This window comes from Drosophila rhopaloa, unplaced genomic scaffold, assembly GCF_018152115.1.
Source record: "Drosophila rhopaloa isolate 14029-0021.01 unplaced genomic scaffold, ASM1815211v1 contig_178, whole genome shotgun sequence".
Lineage (NCBI taxonomy): Eukaryota > Metazoa > Arthropoda > Insecta > Diptera > Drosophilidae > Drosophila > Drosophila rhopaloa.
In genome coordinates this window covers 85,402-96,355 of record NW_025335059.1, presented here as the reverse complement: position 1 = coordinate 96,355, position 10,954 = coordinate 85,402, and the positions used below count along the sequence as shown (strand labels likewise).

At 46.0% G+C, this 10,954-nt stretch overlaps 2 protein-coding genes across 6 annotated transcripts; both read right to left on the bottom strand.

Annotated features, from left to right (window-relative positions):
* Nucleotides 1–32: 32 nt before the first annotated feature.
* LOC108043367 (leucine-rich repeat serine/threonine-protein kinase 1) lies at nucleotides 33–9,185 on the bottom strand. Of its 4 annotated transcripts, none has more exons than XM_017122043.2 (11): nucleotides 9,015–9,185; nucleotides 8,132–8,291; nucleotides 6,814–8,073; nucleotides 4,860–6,740; nucleotides 4,304–4,789; nucleotides 3,806–4,181; nucleotides 2,676–3,755; nucleotides 2,088–2,615; nucleotides 1,178–2,004; nucleotides 688–1,120; nucleotides 33–625 (listed from the first exon to the last, which is right to left on the bottom strand). In XM_017122043.2, exons 1-11 carry the CDS (start codon nucleotides 9,031–9,033, stop codon nucleotides 404–406), a joined length of 7,272 nt encoding a protein of 2,423 aa, XP_016977532.2. In that variant the 5' UTR covers nucleotides 9,034–9,185; the 3' UTR covers nucleotides 33–403. The 4 variants fall into 4 exon arrangements, with proteins under 4 accessions (XP_016977532.2, XP_016977533.2, XP_016977530.2 ...); XM_017122044.2 differs by having other exon boundaries at nucleotides 2,676–3,752; XM_017122041.2 differs by lacking the exon at nucleotides 9,015–9,185 and adding an exon at nucleotides 8,360–8,553.
* A 423-nt stretch (nucleotides 9,186–9,608) lies between these two features.
* LOC108043363 lies at nucleotides 9,609–10,727 on the bottom strand. 2 transcript variants are annotated; one of them, XM_017122035.2, is made up of 6 exons: nucleotides 10,598–10,727; nucleotides 10,492–10,539; nucleotides 10,376–10,429; nucleotides 10,084–10,304; nucleotides 9,871–10,024; nucleotides 9,609–9,814 (listed from the first exon to the last, which is right to left on the bottom strand). In XM_017122035.2, exons 1-6 carry the CDS (start codon nucleotides 10,647–10,649, stop codon nucleotides 9,684–9,686), a joined length of 660 nt encoding a protein of 219 aa, XP_016977524.2. In that variant the 5' UTR covers nucleotides 10,650–10,727; the 3' UTR covers nucleotides 9,609–9,683. The 2 variants fall into 2 exon arrangements, with proteins under 2 accessions (XP_016977524.2, XP_016977525.1); XM_017122036.2 differs by lacking the exon at nucleotides 10,492–10,539.
* Nucleotides 10,728–10,954: the final 227 nt, after the last annotated feature.

Genomic DNA, 10,954 nt, shown 5'->3' with positions numbered 1-10,954 from the left:
TTCTTCACAAAACTAAAAAAAGCATTTTATTTAAAAAAAATTAAAACACCTCTCTTTAAACAAAAAGTTATAACTTTTGAAAACGTAAAATCTCGATAGGTCATAGCAAATAAAAGTAAATGCTTTAAACACTTGTAAAACACTTTACAAGATAAAGTTTTTTAAATGAGATTTAAGGTTAATATAAGTTATGTTGCACCATTAATTTGGCAAGAAAGCAAATTGTATAATCTGTAAAATTATAACTTTCTACAAAAAGTAAGTTAAGCTAACACTAGTTTGACAGAAACTAAATCCTAATCAGCGACCATTCCTTATTTTTAGCACTTTGCATAACAATTTTGTGTGTGTAAGTGGAATATTAAATACAATACGTCAACAAATATTTCGAATGAGATCGAATTTAGGTCCAGTGCTTAGCGCGCCAAAGCAGGCAATGAATGTGATTATCCACATCCGCCGGTGGCACGGATTTGGCTGCACCATGTGTGGGTGTGCTGGCGGCAGAGCCCATAGTGGATGTCTCTGCGGAGTCTACGTAGCGTGAGATTAGCGAGCGATATCGTCTACCGATCGTAGCGATCAGGGGCACTTTGTCATTAGAAAGCGTTATTATGGATTTTATCTAGAGGAGGAATAGAAATAAGTTAATTTTAACGCTGAAAAATACTATTCCCCCATCCTTACCTCATTTTCATAGGGTCGAAAGACGCTAATAGGACGAAGGGTGTGCAGCTCGGCCACGATCAGGCAACCCCAGGTGGTTCCAATATACAGCTCAGTATTGTGAGCTGCTAGTGCAGAAATCTGACACTTTATCAAGTTCACGTGCTCATCGATCGCAATGCTTTGCAGGGATTCGGAACAAGGCAGAAGCTTGGAGCAGTCCAGCTTGTTCTCTATTTTTTTGGAAACCACGCCCCACTGATACACCATGCAGCCGGGATATAGGCAACTGAAGACGTGGCTGTCATTGCTGCACATACGGGCCACCTTGACGTCTTCTATTAAATTGGGCTCCTCGCTGTGGCACAGAGCCTGATGGCCGGAAACTCCGGTCTCGTTCAATGGGAACACATTTATCTTTCCCGCAATTTCGCCGCACCATAGTTCATAGTTTCTACAGATAAATTATTTCAGTCTAACAAGAGCAACAATTGAAGATATGTAAACTTACCCATCCACAAAAACTGAGCAAGCAGCATGTAAAACAAAACCAGAACAGATCTCTGTGAGCACAAATGAGCCCTCGGCAAAAGCGCAGTTGCTGGGCACTTGAGTGGCATCCACCAGGAACACCCGACCATTATGTGTACCAACGGCCACGCGAGCTATCCTTTCCATGTAGACTAGACTGATCACAGCTGACTTAATGGCCGGATCGAGCATGTAAGAAAATAAGTGGGCGTAAGTGGAGGTGCTATAGGAGTGCAGGTTGCCAGAAACGTCGCCCATCCAGATGGCCTCGCCCACTAGGCAGCAGCACAGCATGTTCATTTTGGGCGATCGTTGTGCGGAACGGGCACGTGAGTGGGCCCCGTTTTCGGGCTTAGGCGGCGCCTGTGGTTGCGGAGAGCAACTGATGCTGTTGCACTGAAGCAGGCTGCCGGAAGGCGAACAGTCCAGGATGTCGATACGGGAGCCGAAGGAGGGCAGCCACAGCTCTAGTCCGCACCGCTCTTCATCGCCCACGCCGACTAGCGACTGAAACACTCCACACACAATCTTCTCGCTGTGCGGCATGGCAACCACATCCAGCAGGTGAATGCACTCCGGGGCACTGAGTATGGAGACAATCTGACTGGCCGTAGGTCTGCGACGCGGTTGTTCATGCCAGCAGAGAACCATTAAATCCAAACAGCAGGTAGGAAATTGCGTCTCTCTTTGCGTTAGAGCCGGCCGACTGCCCTCCAAGATGCACTCTTTTATGGATTCATGTCCTTCAAAAGGTTGCCGTAAACTGATATTCTCATATATGAACATGCCAAATGAGAAACAGTCCACCTAAAATCAAAAATAGGTTAAAAAATGAATAAATAAATGAGTTATTATACTTAAATTAACCATTGAAGATTTTGTTAACTCACCTTTTCAGTATATTCCTCCTCACCGTTGTAGCGTATAATCTCGGGAGCCATGAAGCCCTCGGTACCGCCAAAACCCTTTGCTCCGCTGGGAGCGGTTTGCCGGCTGATTCCGTAATCGGCAATCTTAATGTGCACATGGTTGCGAGGACTGTCTTCGGTGTGAGGCTGCGGAAGCTCCCAAACCAAAACATTTTCCGACTTTAGATCACGGTAGATTATTCTTCTTCGATGCAGATACTCGATTGCCCGCGCCGCCTGCAGTACAAGGGTCTGGAATGTATGCGGACCCATGTGGGCGCCACTGCGTCGGTACTGTCGAAGCAAAGCGTCCAGACCGCCCAAAGGAGCTAGTTCCAGGACCAAAGCTAATGGTTTAATGCAGATCCCCACCAGTGGCACAATGTTAGGATGCTTAAGTGTTAGTAGTACGGCCAATTCCTGACGAGCAGTACAGTAGGCTTTGCAGGAGTGCTGCAACGGATCCCGGTCCCATTTGCCTAAAGCCACTTTAAAGGCCATCAAAGCGCTCTAAAGATGAAGGTAAGCCGATAAAATTGCAAACAGTTTTTCCAAATTTTGACTACTCACCTCCTTGGCCCGAGCTCCGGGAGGAACTGGCTGGAGCATTTTCATGGCAACCGGCTTGAAGGATCTGGCGCCCCTTATCTTGCAGTTCGCTTTGAAGACGAATCCAAATGCTCCTCGCCCGAGCAGTGATCCCTTTATGATGCACTCGGGTGGAATAGTGTGCTTATCAGGTATATCAGCAAATATGACATCCGGAGCTAGTTGGGCCATCGACTGTTCAAGATGCACTGGGCAGCTGATCTTGCTTTGATTGTAAACGGACAGGATGCACTCCTCAATCATCCAGGCGTAGCAAACATTTGAGTTATCAGGCAGGTGATAGCCTGGATGTCCGTCAACCGAAGTGTTGCGTGACGAACCAGCGGAATCGGGACCCACGCCTGAGTCAGCATCCGACCCGGCTCCCAATGAATCCTCGGAACGTCGCTCTCTTCTTGCTGTGGCGTTAAGATATGCAGAAAACACGTTCAAAGCACCGTCCTCACCGGGGTCACCTACGCCGTGCAGGAAGTATGCTCCCGCCCCTCGTCTGCTACTTCGACTTGGTCTGTTGCATCCCATGGGAGGCAGCTCCCGATCCACAGGTTCGTTGCTGTGCTGCAACTGCAGCTTCCAGAGACAGCGCGGACACAACACCAATCGCGTGATCAGAAACCGGCCCTCCGAAGTGTGAACAAACCGCGTTCCCAGCGAAGGATACCAATCCTCTAGAAGTAAATCAATATGATCCACTGCTAGGGCCAACAGTTTGGCCACCTGGGACAAATGCGGCTGCAGTTCGGCCAACAACTGGCGTTCTCGGTCATCGACTTCCTGGGATATGTTCACTTCATGAAGTGGAAAGTAGACTTCCAGAATGCTAGAGGAGCTCAGATTGACGTCGCTCCATATACCATCTAATTTCAGCTTAAAGCGGTTGCCATTTGTGCGGAGCGGTTGCGTTCGCTCTGTGTTTTGAAAGGGGACTTCCCAGATCTTAAATATTAAGATTGGTCCATAGTATAGGGCTAGGCCTGTCTGCCACAGATTCCATTGGGTGTCCTGCTCCAATGATGTGCGCAGATCAAAATCCACATACTTCTGAAAAATAAATAATTTAATTTTTAACAGTTTTAAAGTGTTTTACTTACTTCCTGCGAAGCTACATATACGCCACGGATAGCCTCGATGATCTGTTCATCGGCTAGAATGCGCGTTATTAATCTCGACCAGAATCCCGACGGGAAATAAGTCATCAGAAGAATGCGTCGCAGTCCCTGACTAGCATTAGCAGATGAAGATGGTGAAGAATGGGTTGAACTCTGTTCATAGATCAGATTATTGAGATTAACTTCTTGCGAGACGGAGCAACCTAAACTACGACCGCGGGAACGTTGCGAAAGCTTCACTGTGCTACCAGAATTGGGCGTAGCTGCTTCTTGCATTGGCAGCAAGGACGGAATGAGCAGAGTTCTCGAGTCCCACGTCAGTGCTACTTCGAACTTGTTCAACAAGCTTACAATATAGCTACAAAAGTATTACAGACAATTAGTACGATCAATTTTTAACTATTTGGGGCTTTTATTAATTGATAGGTAATTTTTTGTTTGATGTCAAAAAAGTTCAATTTTAAAGAGTTAAAGACTCACCTCCGGTTTCCATTTCCTTGAACTTGTACACTGCGGAAAAGCAGCTGGAGATCGTCCAACTTCATTACACCCGTCGGGGCAAATGGGTTGATCTCGCGCACGGTGACCACATGGGCCAGCATGTCACAAAGCCACTGCGGATCTAGGAAGTAGTAGTCCCTGAGCGTAGCATCGTCGTAATGCAGCAAAACTCCATTTTCGTGGCACCAAGTGGTTGCCTGCTGCAGCTCAGCGGCATCCCGAAAACTCTTGTAATTGTGCAGACGCATCTGCTCGGTGACCAAGCGCCTGTATTGCTCGCCATCCAGGACAGGATCTCGGCCAGCTGCGCGTAAATTGCAGGCAATCACATTCACAATGTCTTCTAGGGCAATGTAGCTGGCGGGGATCTTCTGCAGCAGCATTGGCTCCTTGGAGCCAGGAGACCGCAGTTGCATGGCGGTGTCGTAAATGATGTTGGCCAACAAATGGATGTTATGTAGGGTACTAAAACGAAGAAGATAGAATTTGTAGTTTTACAAAATAATTTTGCATTAAGAAATCACACAACACTTACCGACAACTAATTTCAATGGAGTCAATCACTCGTGGCAGCCCGATTTTTTCCGCATCGGGAATAGCAATGAACTTCTCCCGAATTAGTTGCTGCAGTTGCTCCGCCTGCTGAGGAGAGATGGATTCGCCGACCGCATCAAAGTGTGTGCCCACAATGATTACGGGAGAGTTTGGAGCCCTCGCTTGAATGTTGCCCAACCACTGCAGCAGTTCCGCCAGACCCTTGTGGCCATCACTGATGCGCCACAGCACCAAATACAGACTCCGCTTGGACAAGAAGTATTGATGGGTTGCGTAGTACTCCTTCTGGCCGCCAAAATCCCAAGTACGAAACACCACCGGCCCATGGGAGCCGGGCGCTCGCTTCCGCTTCTCACAAATCCAGGTTCCGATGTCCACACCTACCGTGGATATATTCGCGCTGGAGGCGGAAGAATGGCGGTGCGATCGAGAGGTGCTACGCGCGAGTCCCATTCGCTTGGCCCAATGATTTTCGCTGGCGCGAGATCTATGCGAACTGGAGCTGGAACCTGATCCCGCACCCTGGCGCAACAAATCGAGCAGTGTGCTCTTGCCGATTCCAGCCACACCCACAACCATCAGCTTCATTCTCGCATAAGGCTGAGCATCCTCGTAGATAGACTTAAGGTAGCCCACGATGTCCATAGTCTTATGCTTCTTGCTTTCGATCATTGAGCGCAGTGGCTCTTGCAGGAGGCATCCGCGCGTGTTGAGATTCCAAAGTCGCGAGAGAAGCCCCAAATGGGGCGGCAGCTCTGTGATATTAACGTTTCCACTAATGTTCAGCACTGACAAACTGCTTAGCTCGTGCAACGAGGCGGGAATCTCCTTCAGACAATTATTGGTCATATCCAGCATAGATAGGTTGGGAAATATCACCTTGGATCGGTTCACGCCTACCACACTCCAGTCGGCGTCCTCGCTCTCATTGAACAGCGTTGTGGCGTCGTCGGTCGACAGCTGGATGCGTGTGAGCAGGTTGTCCGCCAGGATCAACGTGCGCAGCGCCTCCAGACGCAGATGACGCCTGTGCCGGCACACGCTCTTCAATACCGAAGCGCGGAAGGAGGTGACGGAGGAGCAGCTCCCCTTTGAGGACGTCGTCTTGTAAGCTTGCTCCTCCTCCCGACCCTCCGGCAGCTGGACACAGCTGTAACACAGTAGGTGCGGATCCGATTCGGTAATCCGAGGCAAACTTGGCCAGCAAGAGATCTCGTTGTGGCTTAGATCCAACTGCTTTAGCGTGGCCGGATAGCTTGTTACATGGCCCATAGAACGCAGACTGTTGTATGACATGTTTAGCCGGGTTAAATTAACCGCCAGACAGGGCAAAGCAGCCGGAATGCTGGTGAACAAGTTATTCGCTATATTTAGACTACTAAGCTGTGAAGAACCCATTCCAGGTGTCTTTCCGTCGCCGAAATCCTGCTCATTCTGCCATTTCATGTCGTTGTCGGTTATGTCTAACGAAGCGGACCAGAGATTGCGATGGGTTAGCCGCTGCTGAGTCACGTTTCGCGGCTTGTTTGACTGCGGCTCCTCGAAACTTTGCAGTTGCAGTTTATCCAGGCTCAGAAGTGAGCTGCTCGTCTGCATCGGCGGCACTGGAAGATCTTTCAATAGGTTAAAGGCCACATTCAACTCGCGCAGCTTGGGCGCACGCCACAGGTCGAAGGGAAGCTGTTGCAGCTTGTTATTTGAAATATCCAAAATAGAGAGAGCAGGAAGGTGAAAGATGGCAGCCGGTAAAGTTGTTAATTGGTTGTCTTGCAGAAAAAGCTCGTCCAGAACAGGACAGGCATAGGTTTTACCCATGGGCGCGGGTAATTCAGTGATCTTGTTTTGAGCCACATTAAGATACCTAAACGAATACAATTAATTATTGTTTTGTTATTATTGTCTTTTAAGAAATTATTTTTTTGGATTTCACTTACTTCAGGCTAACCAGATGGAACAATTCTTGCGGAATTGCTGTGAGAACATTGTGCGAGAAATCGATTCGCGTGATTGCAGTCAGAGCAACCTCGTTAAGACGGGGATGCGACTGCAGCTTGGGATTCAGGAGCAGCACTCCACTGACCATCCAGGGCACTCTTACCACAGACAACTGAACGCTGGAGCCCAAGCTGTGCCAGTCGATGATGGTGGGTACGTTGGGGAACATGGCGCTGTACGATATGTTGCTGGTGGACGGCAAAAAAACGTTCACCTCCACCGGTGTCGGTAGGCCCTTCTTGTTGATCTTGTAGTCCGAGTCCGGATGTACCCGTCGGGCCAAGAGGCGACTCAGGATTGCCTCATCGCCGCCAGTTATGGCCATGCCGATAGCCGAACCATTTTCATCGTGGGCTCCATGTTTCAGCAGGAGATCCAACATTGCCAGGGACTTTTGCTTGCAGGCCTCGGCAATAGGGACATTGCTCAGTCCATATATCTCCTCGCAGCACTTGGGGTCGTTGTGATCCTCCACTGGCTTAGCCACAATATTAGGATTGGCTCCGTGTTGCAGAAGAGCCTGTACCACGTCCAAGTGGCCACCCCGAACCGCCGCAAGCAATGCTGTTTCCCTCGCCGCTCCACACAGAAGATTAACGTTGATGGGACATTTTTGGCATTCTGTTGACTCCTGGGTAGCTTGGTCTTCGGGACCTTCCAGTTCACTAGATATGTGCAGCTTGGACATGATGGCCTGAATGCCAAACGAAATGCGTTTCCTGGTGGGCGTGATAGGAGTGCTCACCGAGCTGGCGGAATCGCCCAACGTACGGCGGCAGTGAAGCTGCCATTTGAGGAGTACCCCAAGCAGCTGCTTGTTTCCCAGAATGCTTGCTATATACAGACTGGTCTGACCTGTCACATCGTGGGCGTTAGCATCGAAGGGCAGCCGCCATTCCCACTGGCCCTCCTCGTCGCGATATGTCTGGTAGAGGTAGTCAGGATAGCTGTAGCTGATAAGAAGCTCCAGCAGCTTGATGTGTCCATTGATGCAGGCCGCGTGCAGCGGGAGCCAGCGCTCGACGGTTGGCTGCTGGATCAATTCCGGAAAGCGGTCCAGTATCAGCCGGGCAATGCCAAAGTGACCGCTATGGACGGCGGCGTAGAGAGGTGAGTATTTGGTGACGGCATGGGAACGGCCATCCGCTCCAGCATCCAGCAGCCGTTGGGTGATGCTCTCATATCCTGACTGACAAGCTCTGAAAAGGAATTGGCATTAGATTAACTTATAATAATCTATAAAATACTTTTTCTTACATGAAAAGCAGAGTATTCGCTCCTGCAGGAGCCATATTGACTATAATCTGCCGCTCAGTCCCCAGGGCCGCCAGCAGGACCCGCACAGTCCGCTCATCTCCGGCACTCACTGATGCTCGTAGCTCTCCATGCTTGATCTGACGCACTTCCTCCCGAGCATCTATGAAAGAGAGTTATCCTAGCGTTAGACATATGGACCAACACCCTTGGGTTTTCTCCAACGCCCACCCCGTAGTGAGGACGGCTCAATGACCTCATCCACGAAATAGTCGCAGGCCTCCAGAGCGGTTTCGGTGCCAGGCTTGGCCTGCTCCATGCTGAATTTCCAAGACATTATGTAACCCAAATCGGCGCGACAGAGCCCCAAAAATTAATTGGCATCGGAGAAGAGAACCGAACGCGGCGCTTGCGAAAACTGAACTGATGGGGAAAATCGATTGCTGTGCCATTGATGCGTTGCCCGGGCCACGCTTTTGTGGTCATTGATCCAGGCTGGATTTCGACGCACTGCGCAAGACGAGCCTGAAGAAGCACGGCAACTTTTGCACGTGGTCAGGGACTGGCATTGGGTGCGTGGCATTTGTTTTGATTTTTTTTGCGTGGGTGTCAAATGGTCCAGTGGTTGCAGCGCACCAGTTGCTTTTTTGGGAGGTGGCATTTAAAAATAAACAATTTTGCGCGCACACTTTAGTTGCACCCGAGTCACCCTGTGAGTGCTAGTGTTGTTGAAAAACCAATAACAACTGTTTGGAGACTAAATTGGTCCAATTAAATCTATTTATGGAGAGGTTTATGAACAATTGCAATTCGACTAGGTTAACAACTAGACTGAATACCAAACATACATACATAGTTGTTTTATTTTTAATAATTTTGTTCTCACCTTCATCGGAGTCGCTCATTGCTTGTTATATGATTTTCACCAGGCTTTATAGTCGTTCATTTCCTTCTCTCTATTACTTGAGGTTTGGGGACAAACTACATAGGTTTAGCACCAGTTTATACTCTTATTTAATTTATTTGTACATTTCGCGAAATTTTCACTTTGTTTACCTTTTTTGTAGTGAGACCAGATTATGCAAATAGTCAAAGCCTTAACCGATTTTTTAGGGTTGTCAACTGATTCAATAGCCCATTCACACTGACTTTGTACTTTTCTTTTGATTTGTATAAGACAAATATATATTTATGCTCCAGAAAAACAATAAGAAAGTATTTAAAAACATTTCATGATTAATAGTATCATATGATTATTACATCAAACTTCTTTGTTTTATAATTTAAATTCTTAGAATAACGGCTTATCACCAAAATGTGTCCGTTTGTTCTTATTTGTACGACATGTGCGTTGGCGCAATTTTTTAGTGACTCCGAATTATATGAATCACCCAGGAATGATCAATGCTGAATCACGTATGATATTTATTTTTCATGGCCTTTATCCACACTCACAAAAAACTTTTCCACAATTTGTATATGAGTTTAAGATTTTAAAATAACTCGTTTATTTCCTTACTTTCTAATTATCACTCTTTTTATTATAATTCTTGCCTTATTCCAAATCGATAATGTAGTTTTTTTCTGCCCTTACTTTTCTTTTGCATGCATTGTTTTTAACGCAATGCATGGCTTTTCGGAGTGCCTTTTCCGCAGGCTGAGTGCTATCGGTCAACCGAACGGCCTCTAAAAAAATATATTATTAATAAAATGTAACAGTTTCAATTTATATTATAACCTACCCATAAGGGCAGAGAAAAATTGTTTGTAAGCTCGCAGACTTTTCTTCTTTTGCACCCCGTCTATATTAAAGTCCAGGACTAGTTCTACGGCCAGAACCTTTTTTAATGATTTCGATAGCGGCGCTTGACTAAATATATTTTTCATTTCATTAACCTGTTTAAAATAAATAGTTTAAATATGAATATACAATTTTAATTAATTAATTGACCTACATATTTGACTTGGGAGACCAACGTTATATCTTTGTCTATGTAGAACAGATCTTCTTCTGTTTTTATGGGAAAATTGAAAGTGCTAATTTGTAATATACTATTGATCTGCTGTCGGTTCAATAATTGCTTGATTAATTCCGTCTGAGAGACCACTGTTTCTGAGAGCAATGTTACATTTCTCTGTAGCGCTTCAAGGGATCCCCTTAGTTCTTGATTTTCCGCTGAAAAAGCAATAGTAAATACATTATAAATTGGGACCTAATATAAATTTAAAATTTTTTTAGTGAATTACCTCGAATAACAGATATTATGCGCTCCTGTGTTGTTAGCTCCAGATGATCATAATCTGCAAAACAGATTCATTGATAAACTTAAATAAAAACTCAATAACTAGAGTTTTTAAATTACCTGAAACGTTTGAAATTAGGTGATGATCTGGCTCCGATAGAATAATTTCTTTAAAAAATTAACGAACTGATAAACTGCACTCTTATATATGTTAAAAAAGACTTACCTGGTTCGGTTTTGATGCGCTTTTCGAATGGTTGGCCGTCTGACATTTCCATTTCAGATAAATTTTCGAATTGTTATGGCTGAATGCTGGAATAAATAAAAACAAATCCGAAATATGTTAGAGCTGGACAAAAAACACTAACGATAGCATCAATATCGAGTTTTTGAAAAACATTATCGATGTTAGGGTTTCGATTGCAAGTGAGGTGGTTTAAAGAAAAGATTATTTTTATAAATCAGATACTTTGGAATTTTTAAAGCTAACTTCAGGGAGACGTTTGCTTGTTAATAACGCTGCACACAGATTGTTGTTCTTTATTTTTTTATTAAAAATATGAAAAACATTTTACAAATCGAG

Bases quoted from the DNA above. Each gene is read 5' to 3' on its own strand.
- LOC108043367 (XM_017122041.2), bottom strand. From the start codon at position 8,465: ATGTCTTGGAAATTCAGCATGGAGCAGGCCAAGCCTGGCACCGAAACC. The intron at 6,741-6,813 runs GTAAGTGAAATC...GTATTCGTTTAG, and splicing joins TTCCATCTGGTTAGCCTGAA to GTATCTTAATGTGGCTCAAA. The intron at 4,182-4,303 runs GTGAGTCTTTAA...ATACTTTTGTAG, and splicing joins CAAGGAAATGGAAACCGGAG to CTATATTGTAAGCTTGTTGA.
- LOC108043363 (XM_017122035.2), bottom strand. From the start codon at position 10,649: ATGGAAATGTCAGACGGCCAACCATTCGAAAAGCGCATCAAAACCGAA. The intron at 10,430-10,491 runs GTAATTTAAAAA...TCTGTTTTGCAG, and splicing joins CCTAATTTCAAACGTTTCAG to ATTATGATCATCTGGAGCTA. The intron at 10,305-10,375 runs GTAATTCACTAA...TTGCTTTTTCAG, and splicing joins CATAATATCTGTTATTCGAG to CGGAAAATCAAGAACTAAGG.